The sequence below is a fragment of the Rhagoletis pomonella genome, unplaced genomic scaffold (assembly GCF_013731165.1).
Source record: "Rhagoletis pomonella isolate Grant_MI unplaced genomic scaffold, Rhpom_1.0 Rhpom_scaffold_03904, whole genome shotgun sequence".
NCBI classification, from domain to species: domain Eukaryota; kingdom Metazoa; phylum Arthropoda; class Insecta; order Diptera; family Tephritidae; genus Rhagoletis; species Rhagoletis pomonella.
The window spans coordinates 1-13,135 of NW_023462455.1; the positions used below are offsets into that span (position 1 = coordinate 1).

The following is a 13,135-nucleotide window of genomic DNA, read 5'->3' on the forward strand; positions in this document are numbered from 1 at the left end:
TGACAAAATCGGCATGCTTATTTTCAGTGCTGCCGATCTTAATTTTTCTACTACTATTAGTTGCGAAATAGTATCTAAAATATTCCATTTTAGTAATTCGTTTTATCGCGATTTTTAAATAACTTGGTGTTTTCAGAACGATATTAATATTTAAAATTGTTGGATTTGTATAATTTTTGTCCTCAAAATGTAAAAAAATAAAAGATATCGTGTTTATCAATGGAAAAAGACGTACACAAAAATCGTATGGAACGGCGATTTTTTATATCAAATAACTTTTCCTGCATTGTCATAACAATGAACCAAATGGACTACTGATACACCAGAATAGAGTGGCTGCATGGTTAAATTAGGAATTCGCTTATATTATCGATATTTATGTGTTTTAGTCTATTTAAAAAATAATTTACAGTCTTATAGGAAATTGCCTTATTTTACAGCTCTTACTTTTTTAAAGTTACAATATTGTATGTCCAAGCGATACAAACATATATTCGGGCTTATAAGCCTGCAATTATACATTTTTCTACTACTTTAAAATGCGTGACCGGAATAGACCTGCCGAAAAAGTGAGGTTAAGTTACTGAAAACACCTTGTTATTATTCCACCATGGACTAAAACAATATTTTTCCCGCAAAAATTTTCATTAAAAACAGTTTCAAGCTCAATAAAATTTTTGAATATAATTGTTATAAGGCCATAAATAACAAAAACAAATAAAAAAATAAAAGTTCAAATTTTAGCTTTTCTTTTTGACCGAAAAAATGAAAAAGTGAAATTTTAACTTTTCTTTTTGACCGAAAGTATAAAAGTCAAAATTTAACTTTTATTTTTAACTGAAAGCATATCAGTGAAAAAATAACAATTATTTATTTACTCTTTTGAAACCCGATATTTAAACTTACCAGTTTTCCGCCCACTGTATCTCTGTTAATTCCAGTTTCGTAGCGCCGACGTTAAATTCTTCCAGAGTTTGTCGTTGTGCGCTCTCCTTGTGATCCATTGCAAAGGCCAATAATTGTATTTTGCACTTCGCGAAGTTGGCAACTATATATTTTGGGCGGAGGCGAAATACACGCTGCTCATTTTTAATTCTATACTCCAGCACAAGTTTATAAATTTTTTCATCATGCACAATAGTAAAATCTATACTATCGTTATCGGGCAAAACATGTCCACGCGCCGCACCCTGACTGATACCATTACAGTAAATTGGCATTGAGCTAACCCATTTTACGCCCGCATCTTCCATGTTTAAATCTACGGTGAATGAACCAGTGATTTCTCCCAGCATTTCAAGACAATTCGATTTGATGAGGGTGCGCTTCTTCGATTGACTTATGCTTATACCAACATCTATGCCAGTGGAATTGACGAACAACGCCCAGGATGTTACTTCCAGACATGTGGAACATGAAAATTCTTCTACCGGTTTCATCACATACAATAGATCCGCAGTACCGGTACCATAGGAGGTGCGTTTCACGCGTAACTCGTCTTCATCATCGAGAAGCCATTTTGATCTTAATATTTGTGCAGTTTTGAGCTTATAGACCGCGTCGTCTATACCCCAGCTTTTCTCATCATAACAAAAGAAAGTGCTCCATTGCATCGATTTCAATGAAAGTGTTTGCTCTGTGCTGTTTTCGCAATTCAAAGGATATCTAAGGGGAGAGAAAGTAATTAAGTTTTTTTTAATTGTTTCATTAACTTTTATTTTTACTTGGTTTGGAATGTCACTTTATGCTCAGTTAGGTGTGTAGCAGGTACATCAAGTACGTATCGTCCGCATGGTTCAATTTCAAAATGTTTTCCTAATGAATGCTCTTGGGCTGTCAGAGCGCATGGTAGTCGCGATTGCACCTCAAATATGGGCCAGATTGTGACGAGTATACGCTGCGGCTCGAACGCTTCGTTACAAAGTTCATTTATATCTTCGCGTACAACACGAACCCAGAAGCTAACAAATTCGTTATTTGATGTGGGAACTGCAAAAAAAAATAAAAAATAGGCGCCATATTCCTTTCCAATATTAGGTTACATATACGCATTCCACAAATAAGTTTTAAAGTTTGTTTGATATACGCTGACAGTTTGAACTTTGCTCAAGTTTTTCTACAAGTAGCTTGTGGAACAAACCTATTAGTTACCACCAGAAATACCTACCTTTCACTAGCCATGGCAATTTTTTATTCGGCTTTAGGGGTATATCACCAGTGCGCCCTTTCACCTTTGGAGTCAACATCTTCAGTCTGAAACGATAAAAACCATGTAAGTATATGTACCGCTATTTCAAGAACAAAATACTAATTTTAAATAATTGTAGTTTAAAGATTTTTCTCCGAAGCGCATACCTCATTGATACATTTGATACACGCTGTACCGCTGCGTAAAATGATGCGTAACCTTCCTTTTTTACTAAATACTGAAGCGGTCGCTTCTCTGCGTCGCATTGGTTTTCGTCAAATCGAAATTCTACATGCAACTCTTGAGGTACCATGGAAATAAGCTCAATCTGCCCTTTCAGCAGCACTACCACCTGAGTGGATGACAGTTTTTGCGACTCTATGATGAGACATTTATCGCCGATACGAATAGTTTGCAGCATGCGCTCACCATCGAACTTGAAGGGAATGGCAACCGACTGCGACGCATCAGTAATGCGCATCTCATTGTCAGCAATGAAAAAGGAAAGCTCTTGGTTGCTGCCATTACTGCTAAAACTGTATAAACTGCACTCCAACGGTTGCAGTTGTATGCGTTCTGTGGTGCCTGTTTGCCCAAAGGATACCACCGCATGCATACGATTCACAATAATACATTTCGGCAAAAGTACATGACATTCCTGAGGTTCAGACGCTTGGAGTAGCTCTTGCCAATGCACCTGCGATGAGAGTAAAGTGTGAAGTATTGATGGGCCAATATTGATACGGAACTTTTCAAAGACTGCGTTGATGTTCAAGGTGCGTTTTAGTTGGTTTACGCTAACGTAGCTCTGCAAAGTTGCGTCCTCTAGCACAGAAAGCATATTCAAAAATCCGTAATCTAGACATTTCACGTTTACGGTCAAACTGCTATTTACGCTGTAAATGTTTGGGGTGTTGAAAGACGCATGTATGCTCAGATTTTCTACTGAAACGACTAAGAACGCTTGACTTATTTGCTTGGACGGAGCCAGTGTATATTCGGCCAAAGCGGGTGGCAAATTGTATTCATTATTGGATTGATTGAGCAATTTTAATTGAAGCGACGCACATGAGAGCAACACCTGCAGTTTAGGTACACTTTCCGATTGAAAAGCCGTGTCAATGCGCATGCAGCCTACAAGCACTTTTGGATGTAAAATGAATTCGTCGTCGTTGCTTTCGATTTTGAGGAGCTCCTCAATTTTTAAGCTTGGAATCTGTGTTGGAATATACAAAGAAGCAATTGTAAAAGTTCAGTGCAGCATTATAAGAATTGCATATACCTTGTCCTCCTCCTCTTCACTGGGCTCAAAGCATTCCCCATTCACGGCGACTAAAGATTGCATTATGACAACACGCCAAATGTTGGCACAGATCTCACGCTCAGGCAATACAATATCTTTGGATGCGGTTTCGGAAAGCCAAAATTCACTGAAATGCAGAAAACATTCATGCGACTCGCTAAAATATTCCATTTGGCAGCGTATATTAATTGGCTTTTGGGCCTGTTGGGGGAAAAAAAAGTTTAATTAAATAAAGAAAGGAACCAAACGAAATCCACTTACCGCCATTGGCACTGGAAAAACATGAATTTTACACATTTTCCTTGGTTGAGGGTAACGCCAACAAATAATGCCATAATTCTTTTTGATTATTTGAATTTGATAAGGTAGCGGCAGGAAAGTGTCTGTAGTCATATCGACAAACTGAAATGCACCAGCCCTATAAATAGAAAGATAGCTACGTAATGTATCTAGATATAGCACAGATGCGCTAACATCATGTATCGGCGTTACCTCAGGTCGTCTTGATAAAATTCCTCCCGTGTCAATTTCTCCTTGTTTTTATTTGCATTTTTAAGTTCAGGCAAATTTTTAATAGAGATTTTCATAGGAACCAACTTTTCAGCAGACACTTCTGCCGGTTTTCCCATTGGAGGGCGGTTGCTCAAAAAGCTCAACCATTGCTCATTGACATCAGCGGCCATTCTATCCAGTCCTCGTTGGGTGCGCTGCAGCTCTTTTATTCCACTCATATCTACATCCAAATGCACCACATCCAATTTGACTGCGCCGCTCACCAACGGTAAATAGTACCACGGTTCGCTGACAAAAGTAAATGTTGTACGCAGAGAAATTGGATGAATAAATATTCTTTCGCCCACTTGCACATGTACTGCACCAAAAGAGGCTTTAAGAATAGATTTTTCTGGGCGCTGTAAGAAGGTGGCATTGAAGTGCGTATCAGCGCACACTAATTTACATTCGTAATCACCTTCATTCTTCATCAGCAGCACCACTTTATCAAGCTTTGCATGCAGTCGGTCAGAGTCGTAGAACTGATTACGCATGAGCATAATTTTAGACGCTTTTTGTACAACTCTTGTTGTCCGTGGGTCGAGACAGCCACTTTGCAAAACGGTTTGGTACAAGATTAAATTATTGTGCAATAGAACTATCGTTTGACTTTCCAGAAGTGTAATGATTATGGGCCTTGCTACTTCAACGTCGGTCTCGACGAGCCGTTGCTTAGTTATATGTTTACGTAAGGTGACTAGTGGAGGCGGTATGCCGGTGGTACTCAACTCGCCAGGCCTTGTGTCCAAAAACTCTACCGAAAACGGGTTGGCATCATCAGTATGTGATCCCATGGCGGGTACTGATTGGATATTTAAATTGAAAACCGATATCTGCGTAATACTGTCGTAGATATTTTGCGTAAACATAAAGCTCGGCTGAGACACCGAGAAGGAGAGCAACGGGGCCAATTGCAACCTAGCTACTTTTTCAGAGCATTTTCCTTTTGACTCGGAAGTGTCTGCCATTTTACCAACAACCTCATATAACTTTATGGTGAAAGTGCCGGCTATGAATGAAACAGTTTGAGGGAATTTGCGAACAACAGAATCGGTGACCGATGTGAGTTGAGGCAGGTGCTCTAGCCGTGATTGTTGCGAGTGAATACCGGAGTCGGTTTTCAGATTGTGCTCGGTATATTCATCTATTGGTTCAAACGCTGATGCAGAGTTGCGGGTATTTTTATTCAACGGAAGAATAAGTAGTTCAGCGCATTGTATAGAACTACTAGAAGTCTTTGAAATACTGCCAGATTCGCTCTGACATGGCTGCGCTTTTAGCATTCTCAACGCAGGAACAAAAGTTCTTGATTTATTACTTTTTTTGGCAACACTACATTTGGAGAGATAGAAAGTTATGTAATGAATATGTTGTACATAATACGCACACAAACTCACGCAAACAGTTTATTTATTAGACATATAAAACAGCCAAACGCATAGAGCTGATCTGTATTGAGTGTGGCGATAACATCTGAGGCGCAATTGAATTCCACCGCCTGACCGCAAATCAATACGTTGTTGTAAGCGATACAAGGCGCGAAGATACCAATAAAAGTGAAATGCGTGAAAATATCTGCAATATATGGCGACGAATCTCGATTTTGGGAATTCCATTCCACCGCTGGGTTTGAATGCTGAAATGTTTTTGCTTGCTGTGCCATATGACCCAAAATCTCCATCCAGTCACCAGTAGACACCGAAAGATTTTGTAAAACCAACTCATATTGACGATCTTCAACCAGCGAACCGGGTGTATTTAGAAATCCTAATTGCGCCGCTTTGCTGTACACATCGGCGCGTAAGGGATTGCGCTGGAGTGGATTCTCCAAATTGGGTGTAATTTTAATGGATTCAATCTAAGTAAATATAATAGTTATAATGTGTATTATAAAGTAGCATTTGATATTGTTTACTTTCCAAATAACCGCTGTACAACACTCGCGCTCTGTTGCTAAAGGCGTGTATATAGTAAATCCCTTGCTATCCAAATGAATCAGCGGAAGGTCGGAAGCAGTCGGCGGATTTGCGTGCACCAGCTTATGCACCTCTGCACTAGGACACGCTTTGCAGCCGCTGGCCACGAAAAGAACACCCAAAGAACCAACAAATTCCCTTAAACATTCCAAATCCATTATTATTTCCATTGCTTGGATTGTAACTATAACTTCAGCTATTGAGCGATTAGCGTCATATTTCGGTTTGACGCCGATGCGCGTGTAAAAGCTCTTAAGCCCCACAGAAGTGTATACAATATTGAAGAATGGCATATTTGCCACCTCACCGAGCATTTTCAAACACAAACCACTGTTGATCACCCATGTGCCAGGCTCATTGATATCGGGTATGTAATAGGTTAGGCTGCATTGCCCAACCTTGCCGGTGAACTTAGTAAAATCTTGACGCTGGTCAACTGTTGAAAGTAAGTCTTCAAATTCAAAAACAATCTTACTCTTGCGCTCTTGTGCAGCAACTTCAAAAATTATCTTCGCAATGGACCATTGGCAAAATAGAGAAGTAGTATAGGTTGTTGGAATTTCTGAGAAAGAAAAAAACGATCAATGCTCCACATTAAGATTTTAGATTTTCATTTCGTTAAAAATTTCATTTGCTTACTTTTTTCTAAGAACACCGAGGATACTGACGAACTAGTTTCTAGCTCCAAAAACTGTTTTATTGCAGCACTTTCCTCGGATGCAGTTACAACTTGCATAGGCGGTGGAAATGTATGGGTTTGTGTGCTTGCGGTTAATTGTGCCATCGGTCCCATTAGTGTGACCACCTTACTCAGAATCTCCATATGTAAATGTAATGCCTTGCACTACAAATATAAAATGTTTACTAATTCAACCGTTTCGAAAATAATAATTAAATTAAATTATAAAACGGCAGGGGTCGACAAACCTTCGTTTCCGATACATGAAAATGTATAGGCGTCGTATCTACATGGATTGTTATGGCATCAACTTCCAATGAATTGGTTGGTGGCTGCGTTGAGAGTGAAGTAAATTCTAATTTTGTGGTATCGGTTAGTGGCGCCGAAGATGATTCCCCTTGTACATGTGCGGACATTCTCATATCTTCATTAATGTGTTCACTGGATTTTTCTTTTACAGAACTAGCTAGTGTTGACGTGGTTGAAGTTAAATCCGACTTCAACAGCGTCTTGTGTGTAACGACAATAGTAATTGTGGTATACACATCTGGCAATACAGAACCCAGATCGGGACAATTGCACCTTTTAATACTTAGCCCATACAAGGCAATCACCCAATTTATCGTGTCCTTCGGAGTTGTATGTATTGTGAATTTCTTCTGGAGATTGGTGCGTGATAAATTTTCGGCGTTGGTGGATCGCATCGCTATTTTCGGTAATTGAATTTGGGTATATTCACTTATTATATCCTCTTGATTACTATACCACTTAATTTTTTCTGCTATATGCAGCCTTATGTGGCCGAGATCTATGCTGACAACTAAAGATTTGATTTGCTGCCAAAGTGGGCTGGGCGTTGGCTCAGTGGACGTCGGTGCTAATATGCTGACCGATGCATCCATATCAACTTTGTCATCGCGTTCGGAGCTAAAGTGTATAGTCTCTTCAGGATGTGAAATTTTGCGGGAGGGCAGAGAATTACGTGAAGAGCGTCTTATAAGAGGTGGACCTGCACCTGTACCACTTGCTGCAGTTATATTTGTGTGCACTCGGGGGGGTTGGCTAGAGCTGGCATGTGTTTGTGATGGAGCATGTGAGTGAAGCTGCTGAGTGTGCAATTCTACCTCGCTCGATGGTTCTTAAAATAACATTTGTTTAGTTAAAATCATTCAAAAATTTTATACATTATACTTTTGCTTACCTTTTTCAACAGTGTGATCGTAATCTTCTTGATATTTTAAAAACTCGATCAGTGCAACATCTACAAATATTGAGCTAGGTTCCACCCATATGGCAAGCGCGATAAGCTCTTCATTTTTATTTGGCGTCAAGTGGATACCCTCCGGATTTAATTGCAGGCTCACCATCAGCCATTTCTTCGGTTTATTCCCTTTTTCGGAGTCCAGCAAGAGATGTTTTGATATACAGGAGTTTGAATAAGTTACCACATATGAAAGCAATGCATAGACTTCAGCATATGCAGAGGTATAGCTCTGGAAGCATTGGATATCGGCGTGAATGCCTTTGAGCTCGGTATGCAAAGTTGGATGTAACTCGTTTTTCATCAACTGCATCGATTGATTTGCTATTTTCCACAATAAGTACGGCCTATAGCTAAGCACACAATTTAAAAGACGCTCAGCAATTATTAAATCACGCTTATTAAAGTCAATAATGATGAGTTCGCAATTGAAATCGGCTTTTCTTGTCGGTATAAGTATGTCTTCCCTCCAATGTTTTTTTTGCAAAAGGTCTGAATACACAAATTCTATATGTGGTATATGCATTAATCTGGCAGTAGTCTTCCGCATCCTGTTCTCCATTGATAAGGTGAACTGTTTTATATGGATAGCGTAGTTGTTGTAGCAAGCATCGATTAGAACGTGTGGCTTTTCCGGCAGTTGGCAGGTAGTGTGCACTAGCTTATCGGGATTCAGAGGTGTACACAAAGTTCCATCTACGTTTTCAATATGTGCCAAGAAGTAGGGCATAGCTTGCCTTAATGCACTCGGCAGTCGATGTTGGCCCTTTTGTGTGGCTGTTGCTGGTTCCGTGCTAATATAAATTTCAAAGTTTATATTTTTCAAATCAAATTTATAGATGCGAAGCGGTATGAATGTCATTAGCTCATCGTAGTCCTCCATTAGTGGTGGTGGCAGTTTGGATGTGCTTGAGCTGCTCGGCGCAGCCATATCTAACTGGTCTACATGATAGCCTGAGTAGTCGTAAGAATCAATTAAATCTTGTATTGTTTGTTTAACCTGTCGAAAAGACTGATTCCATCGGAACGTGAGACCAGATGAAAGTACACGATACGCGAGATGTGTGTCCCTTACAGCTGCTGTTGACAAGTCGAGTTCTTGCTGCTGGTTATCACGAAGCTTTGGGGTTTTGTATTCGACGGAATCAAAAGCAATAATGGGTGTGCGCTTCAGCAAGTACTCGTCAGTATATTGTAACATGTACGCATCGTAGTTAAAGAATGTGCTGAGATTAAACGCCGCGGCCTTTTCATCGAAGAGGCTACTATCCAAAAAGCCTGTGTCTTTTTCCAACTGAAAATTAATATATAAAGTAGAAATTACTATACGAAAATGATTTGGAAATAATAGGGATTTTACAGAAGCGCTCGAAACCAATGCCGACTCGGAAATATCATCGACTCTGTAGCAACCCAAAGGATCGACTATTAAATATGAGATGCCTGATTTTGTACTACGCCAATTCTGCTCTTCGCATGAGACTTTTTCAAAGTATAAGCCGCCGAGGGTTAAACGTACAATGGGTGTATACTTAATGCGTTTAGTATTACTAACAAATGTATCCACAATCAACTCAGAGTTTTTTAGATTAATGTTTAACTCTTCCAAATATACACCAATATCTCTTAAATGACCAGTAACCTCTTCGTCAGCAGGCTCATCGAATTCCCCAGGTTCAAATGATAATGATGGCAGTTTATTCCAGGCCCAAAGTAAGAGTGAAGTGCTATTAGCTTCAACATTCTCTTGGTCTTCGAAGATTTCGTCTTGTTCTATTAGTAAGCCTTTTCCATTTGGCCGGCCAAACTCAGTCATTATGTCTACCAAGCGCATAATCATTGGAAATTGCATAGATGTAATATTGATGTCCATCGATTTTGTAAATATTCCTACCCGAATTACACTTGTACTTGCCATCGTGTTGGTGTTATATTTCCGCAGTATGCGCAGTTCAAACGAACATCTGCAAAAAAAAAATACATACATAAAGATACAATTGCAAACATAAATAGAATTTGATATGATACCTATATAATATTGGCTCCTGGCACACTTCAATGTGTCCAGCTGAATTACGTTTATCCATACATATGGTAAGGTCCGATACTTTGACTAATTTACGCATCATCACTTTTACAGGATGAACATCTGTCATGGCCATTTTCCAACGCTCATCTGCTGCGCCGAACTGCATAAGTTGCACGTTCATTGACACGACAATATCGTCTTCCACATACTTAAGTATTATATTGTGGCACTCCAAGTTAATGTTGTTAATTATTTTGTTTACAATACCAGATCCTGCTGTTTGTTGTACAGCATTTTGATCATCATTTGCGCGCTTGCGCTTTTTAGCCATTTCGCCAACTTTGTGTTGTGGTGATGAACTTGCTGACGAAACATCATCTGGCTTGTAACGTCTGAGCTTAAGCACAAATTCAATTGTATTAATTATAATGCGTATTGGTTCTGAAGTGATCTTAGTCCACGGTACACGTATAGTCAATTCATGCACATGGCCTGATAAAAATTCACAAGGCAACTGCAATTCCTCTTCGAGTACGTCCAGTCGCAGATCAAGGTTTTGCAGCGTGACTTCACCTTCCCAAAGGGAGAGCTGCATATCCTCTGATCGTATGTTCTTCACATACTTTGCCACGTACTCCATAATGACCGGCGTAACGTACGACTCGATGCGAAACATCTTGGCTAGCTGTGCTTGCAGGAGTACACTGGTATTTTTAGAATAGTTCGTCTCTTCACAACCTTTTTAACTACTTTAACTGTTAAAATAATTTTTAGTGCATTTTTATGTAATTTTACGTGAGGTTACATCTCCAAATTGCACTACTGATACCAATTTTGTGAAAAAATGCCAACAATTATCAACTGCAGAATTTTTAATATGACGTTAACAAACAGCTGTTTGATTGTCAAAAGCCGGGTGTTTATTTAGAAACTGCAAATAAAAACAAAATTCCATAATAGACTGATATAAACAAAAGGAAAACGTGCAAAAATGGGTGTTCTTATTAGAGCTTTGTTTCTTAACAGTTTATCTCAAATTATCAGAAGGGATTTTCATCAAAAGTGAAAAACTATTGAAAAACTTGATAAAGTGCTAAATTTGATAAATGAATAATTTTGATAAATGAACTGTCAAACTTTGTATGGAAATATATTTAACCGAAGTGTATCTCTTTATCAAACGACTTTGGTGGATATATGTATAAATTTCAGCGAAATTCATGCGTACATGAAAGAATGCGGATAAACTGATAAATTTAAGCAATTTATCCCTTTATCACTTTAGATGAAGACCCCTACTAATTTCTTCTGGAAAGCGTTTCTTAAGTCCATGTTTCAATAACACAAGGTTCGATAAACTGACAGTTGTCCCTCTCGCACCGCTACCTCTGCTGTGGCGGCGTGTTGCTTCTTTGCAAATTTACATGGAAACAGTGTAGCTTTGGTGTGAAATAGAAGTATAAGCCTTTGTGCAATATGTTTATTTGCATATGCATATGAAGCACATTTAACTGATGAAAACATGAATTGATTTTAAATTGGATGTTTACATAAATTTCATATTAGTCTTCCTTTAATTTTGAATCCTTTTTCAGTTTTTATATAGCTAAATAGCTCATAAATTACGTAATTCACGTAGATATATTAATATTTCGTGCAATATATCGTTTAAAATTCCAGATTTCCTGCAAATACATCAGCATTTACAAAAGGAATTTCACTACTAATTGCCTACTTTGCGTGCTTTTCTACTACCATTTTCGCAACAAGGGATTGTATTCTTCCCCTTTTCTCCGTCCTTCGTAAATGCAACCTTTTGTAAGGGAGTGTCAAACCGCGGCTGTCAATAATTGGCTGAATTTCTTTATTCATTCTGAACGTTTGGAATAAACTTTTTTGTTTACTTATTCTTTAGAACGTTCCTGATGATATGTTAACGTATATTTCAAACGTATTCTGTTTATTCCGGCTGTGAAATGGGATTATCCGGAATGTATAAAGAAACGCAGCCATTATCTAACCTTGTATTATTGAATCATATCTTAAGTCTAGGTTCAGACAAAGAAAAATTTGTCGCGGCAACTCGTTAGTTGTAGGAGAGGGAGTGACGAGGAAGGGGGATGGGCACCGAGTTGCCCATGCTCGAGCAACACGCTTTGTGCTCTCGTTCATCTGCGTAATTATAAGTAGCGGTCCCGTACGAGTCCGGACTAGTAAGTAATAGTCAGAATCAGTCAGATTTTACTGGAAATCGATCCCGTACTCGGTTCTATGACTTTTGAGAGGACAGAAAAGACAGTAAATACGGTTCTCTCTCTGTCAGAACTTACCAGCTTTAGTCCGAGAATTGTTTGCTGGTAAATTCTGCTAAATGTGTCAAACGATCAGCTGTAGTGTGTTTGGCAGCCAAATTGTAAACAAAACAAAAGTGCACTCAGCTAATTCAAGTTGAAAAGTATTTAATTACTTTTAGTTATAATTTTGGGCCAAATTCCTTATTTAATTGTTTGCTGGGTTATGGAGCTACTTCGGCCGATGAAAAAGAGAAACGAAAGTAAATTCTCTTCCTTCCCTCCTACGCGTTTCGACGCTTTGCGTCTTCCTCAGGGAGTCTTTTTTATTAAACAATAAATAAAAACAATAAACATGAATTACAATCACAATATTAACAAACATATGTATAGCAAAAAGGCTTATACACAATTTTTTAACTTACATTTAAATTAAAAACTCAACAGTAATTAGCACAACACATAATTCTATAGCTATGTACTTAATTATGTTACCTATCTTTTCTAACATAATTTGAATATTTTCGTTTTATCACAGCTGTGTATTCGTTGTTTGCTTTGTCCACATCGTGTTTAAAATTCATCGCGCTGTCTAAGCTTTGTTGTATACGAAGGCTTTCCAATGTAATTCTCCTTCTTTCTCCTCTTCCTACGTCCAATATTCTTGTGTTGGCGAAGTCAGCTGTGTGTTCGTTTGCAGTCAGATGTTGAGCCAGGGCTGTTGTCATTCTCTTGTTCCGTTCATCTGCCTTGTGTTCGCCGATCCTTATACCCAATGCGCGTTTTGTTGAGCCTATGTAACACTTATTACAGTGGTCATTATATTTGCCTTTACATTTTATTTCATAGACAACAT

General features: G+C 38.6%; 1 protein-coding gene across 2 annotated transcripts; it reads right to left on the reverse strand.

Moving 5' to 3' along the window:
- Positions 1-906: 906 nt before the first annotated feature.
- LOC118754445 (vacuolar protein sorting-associated protein 13B-like) lies at positions 907-10,911 on the reverse strand (the record flags this gene model as incomplete). 2 transcript variants are annotated; one of them, XM_036489320.1, is given in 14 exon segments in its annotated part: positions 907-1,665; positions 1,725-1,989; positions 2,168-2,253; positions 2,356-3,404; positions 3,471-3,692; positions 3,753-3,909; positions 3,984-5,375; positions 5,441-5,901; positions 5,959-6,581; positions 6,659-6,863; positions 6,947-7,836; positions 7,900-9,253; positions 9,320-9,923; positions 9,988-10,911. In XM_036489320.1, coding segments are annotated over 14 exon segments (8,744 nt in total), but the record flags the coding sequence as incomplete, so codon positions are not given.
- Positions 10,912-13,135: the final 2,224 nt, after the last annotated feature.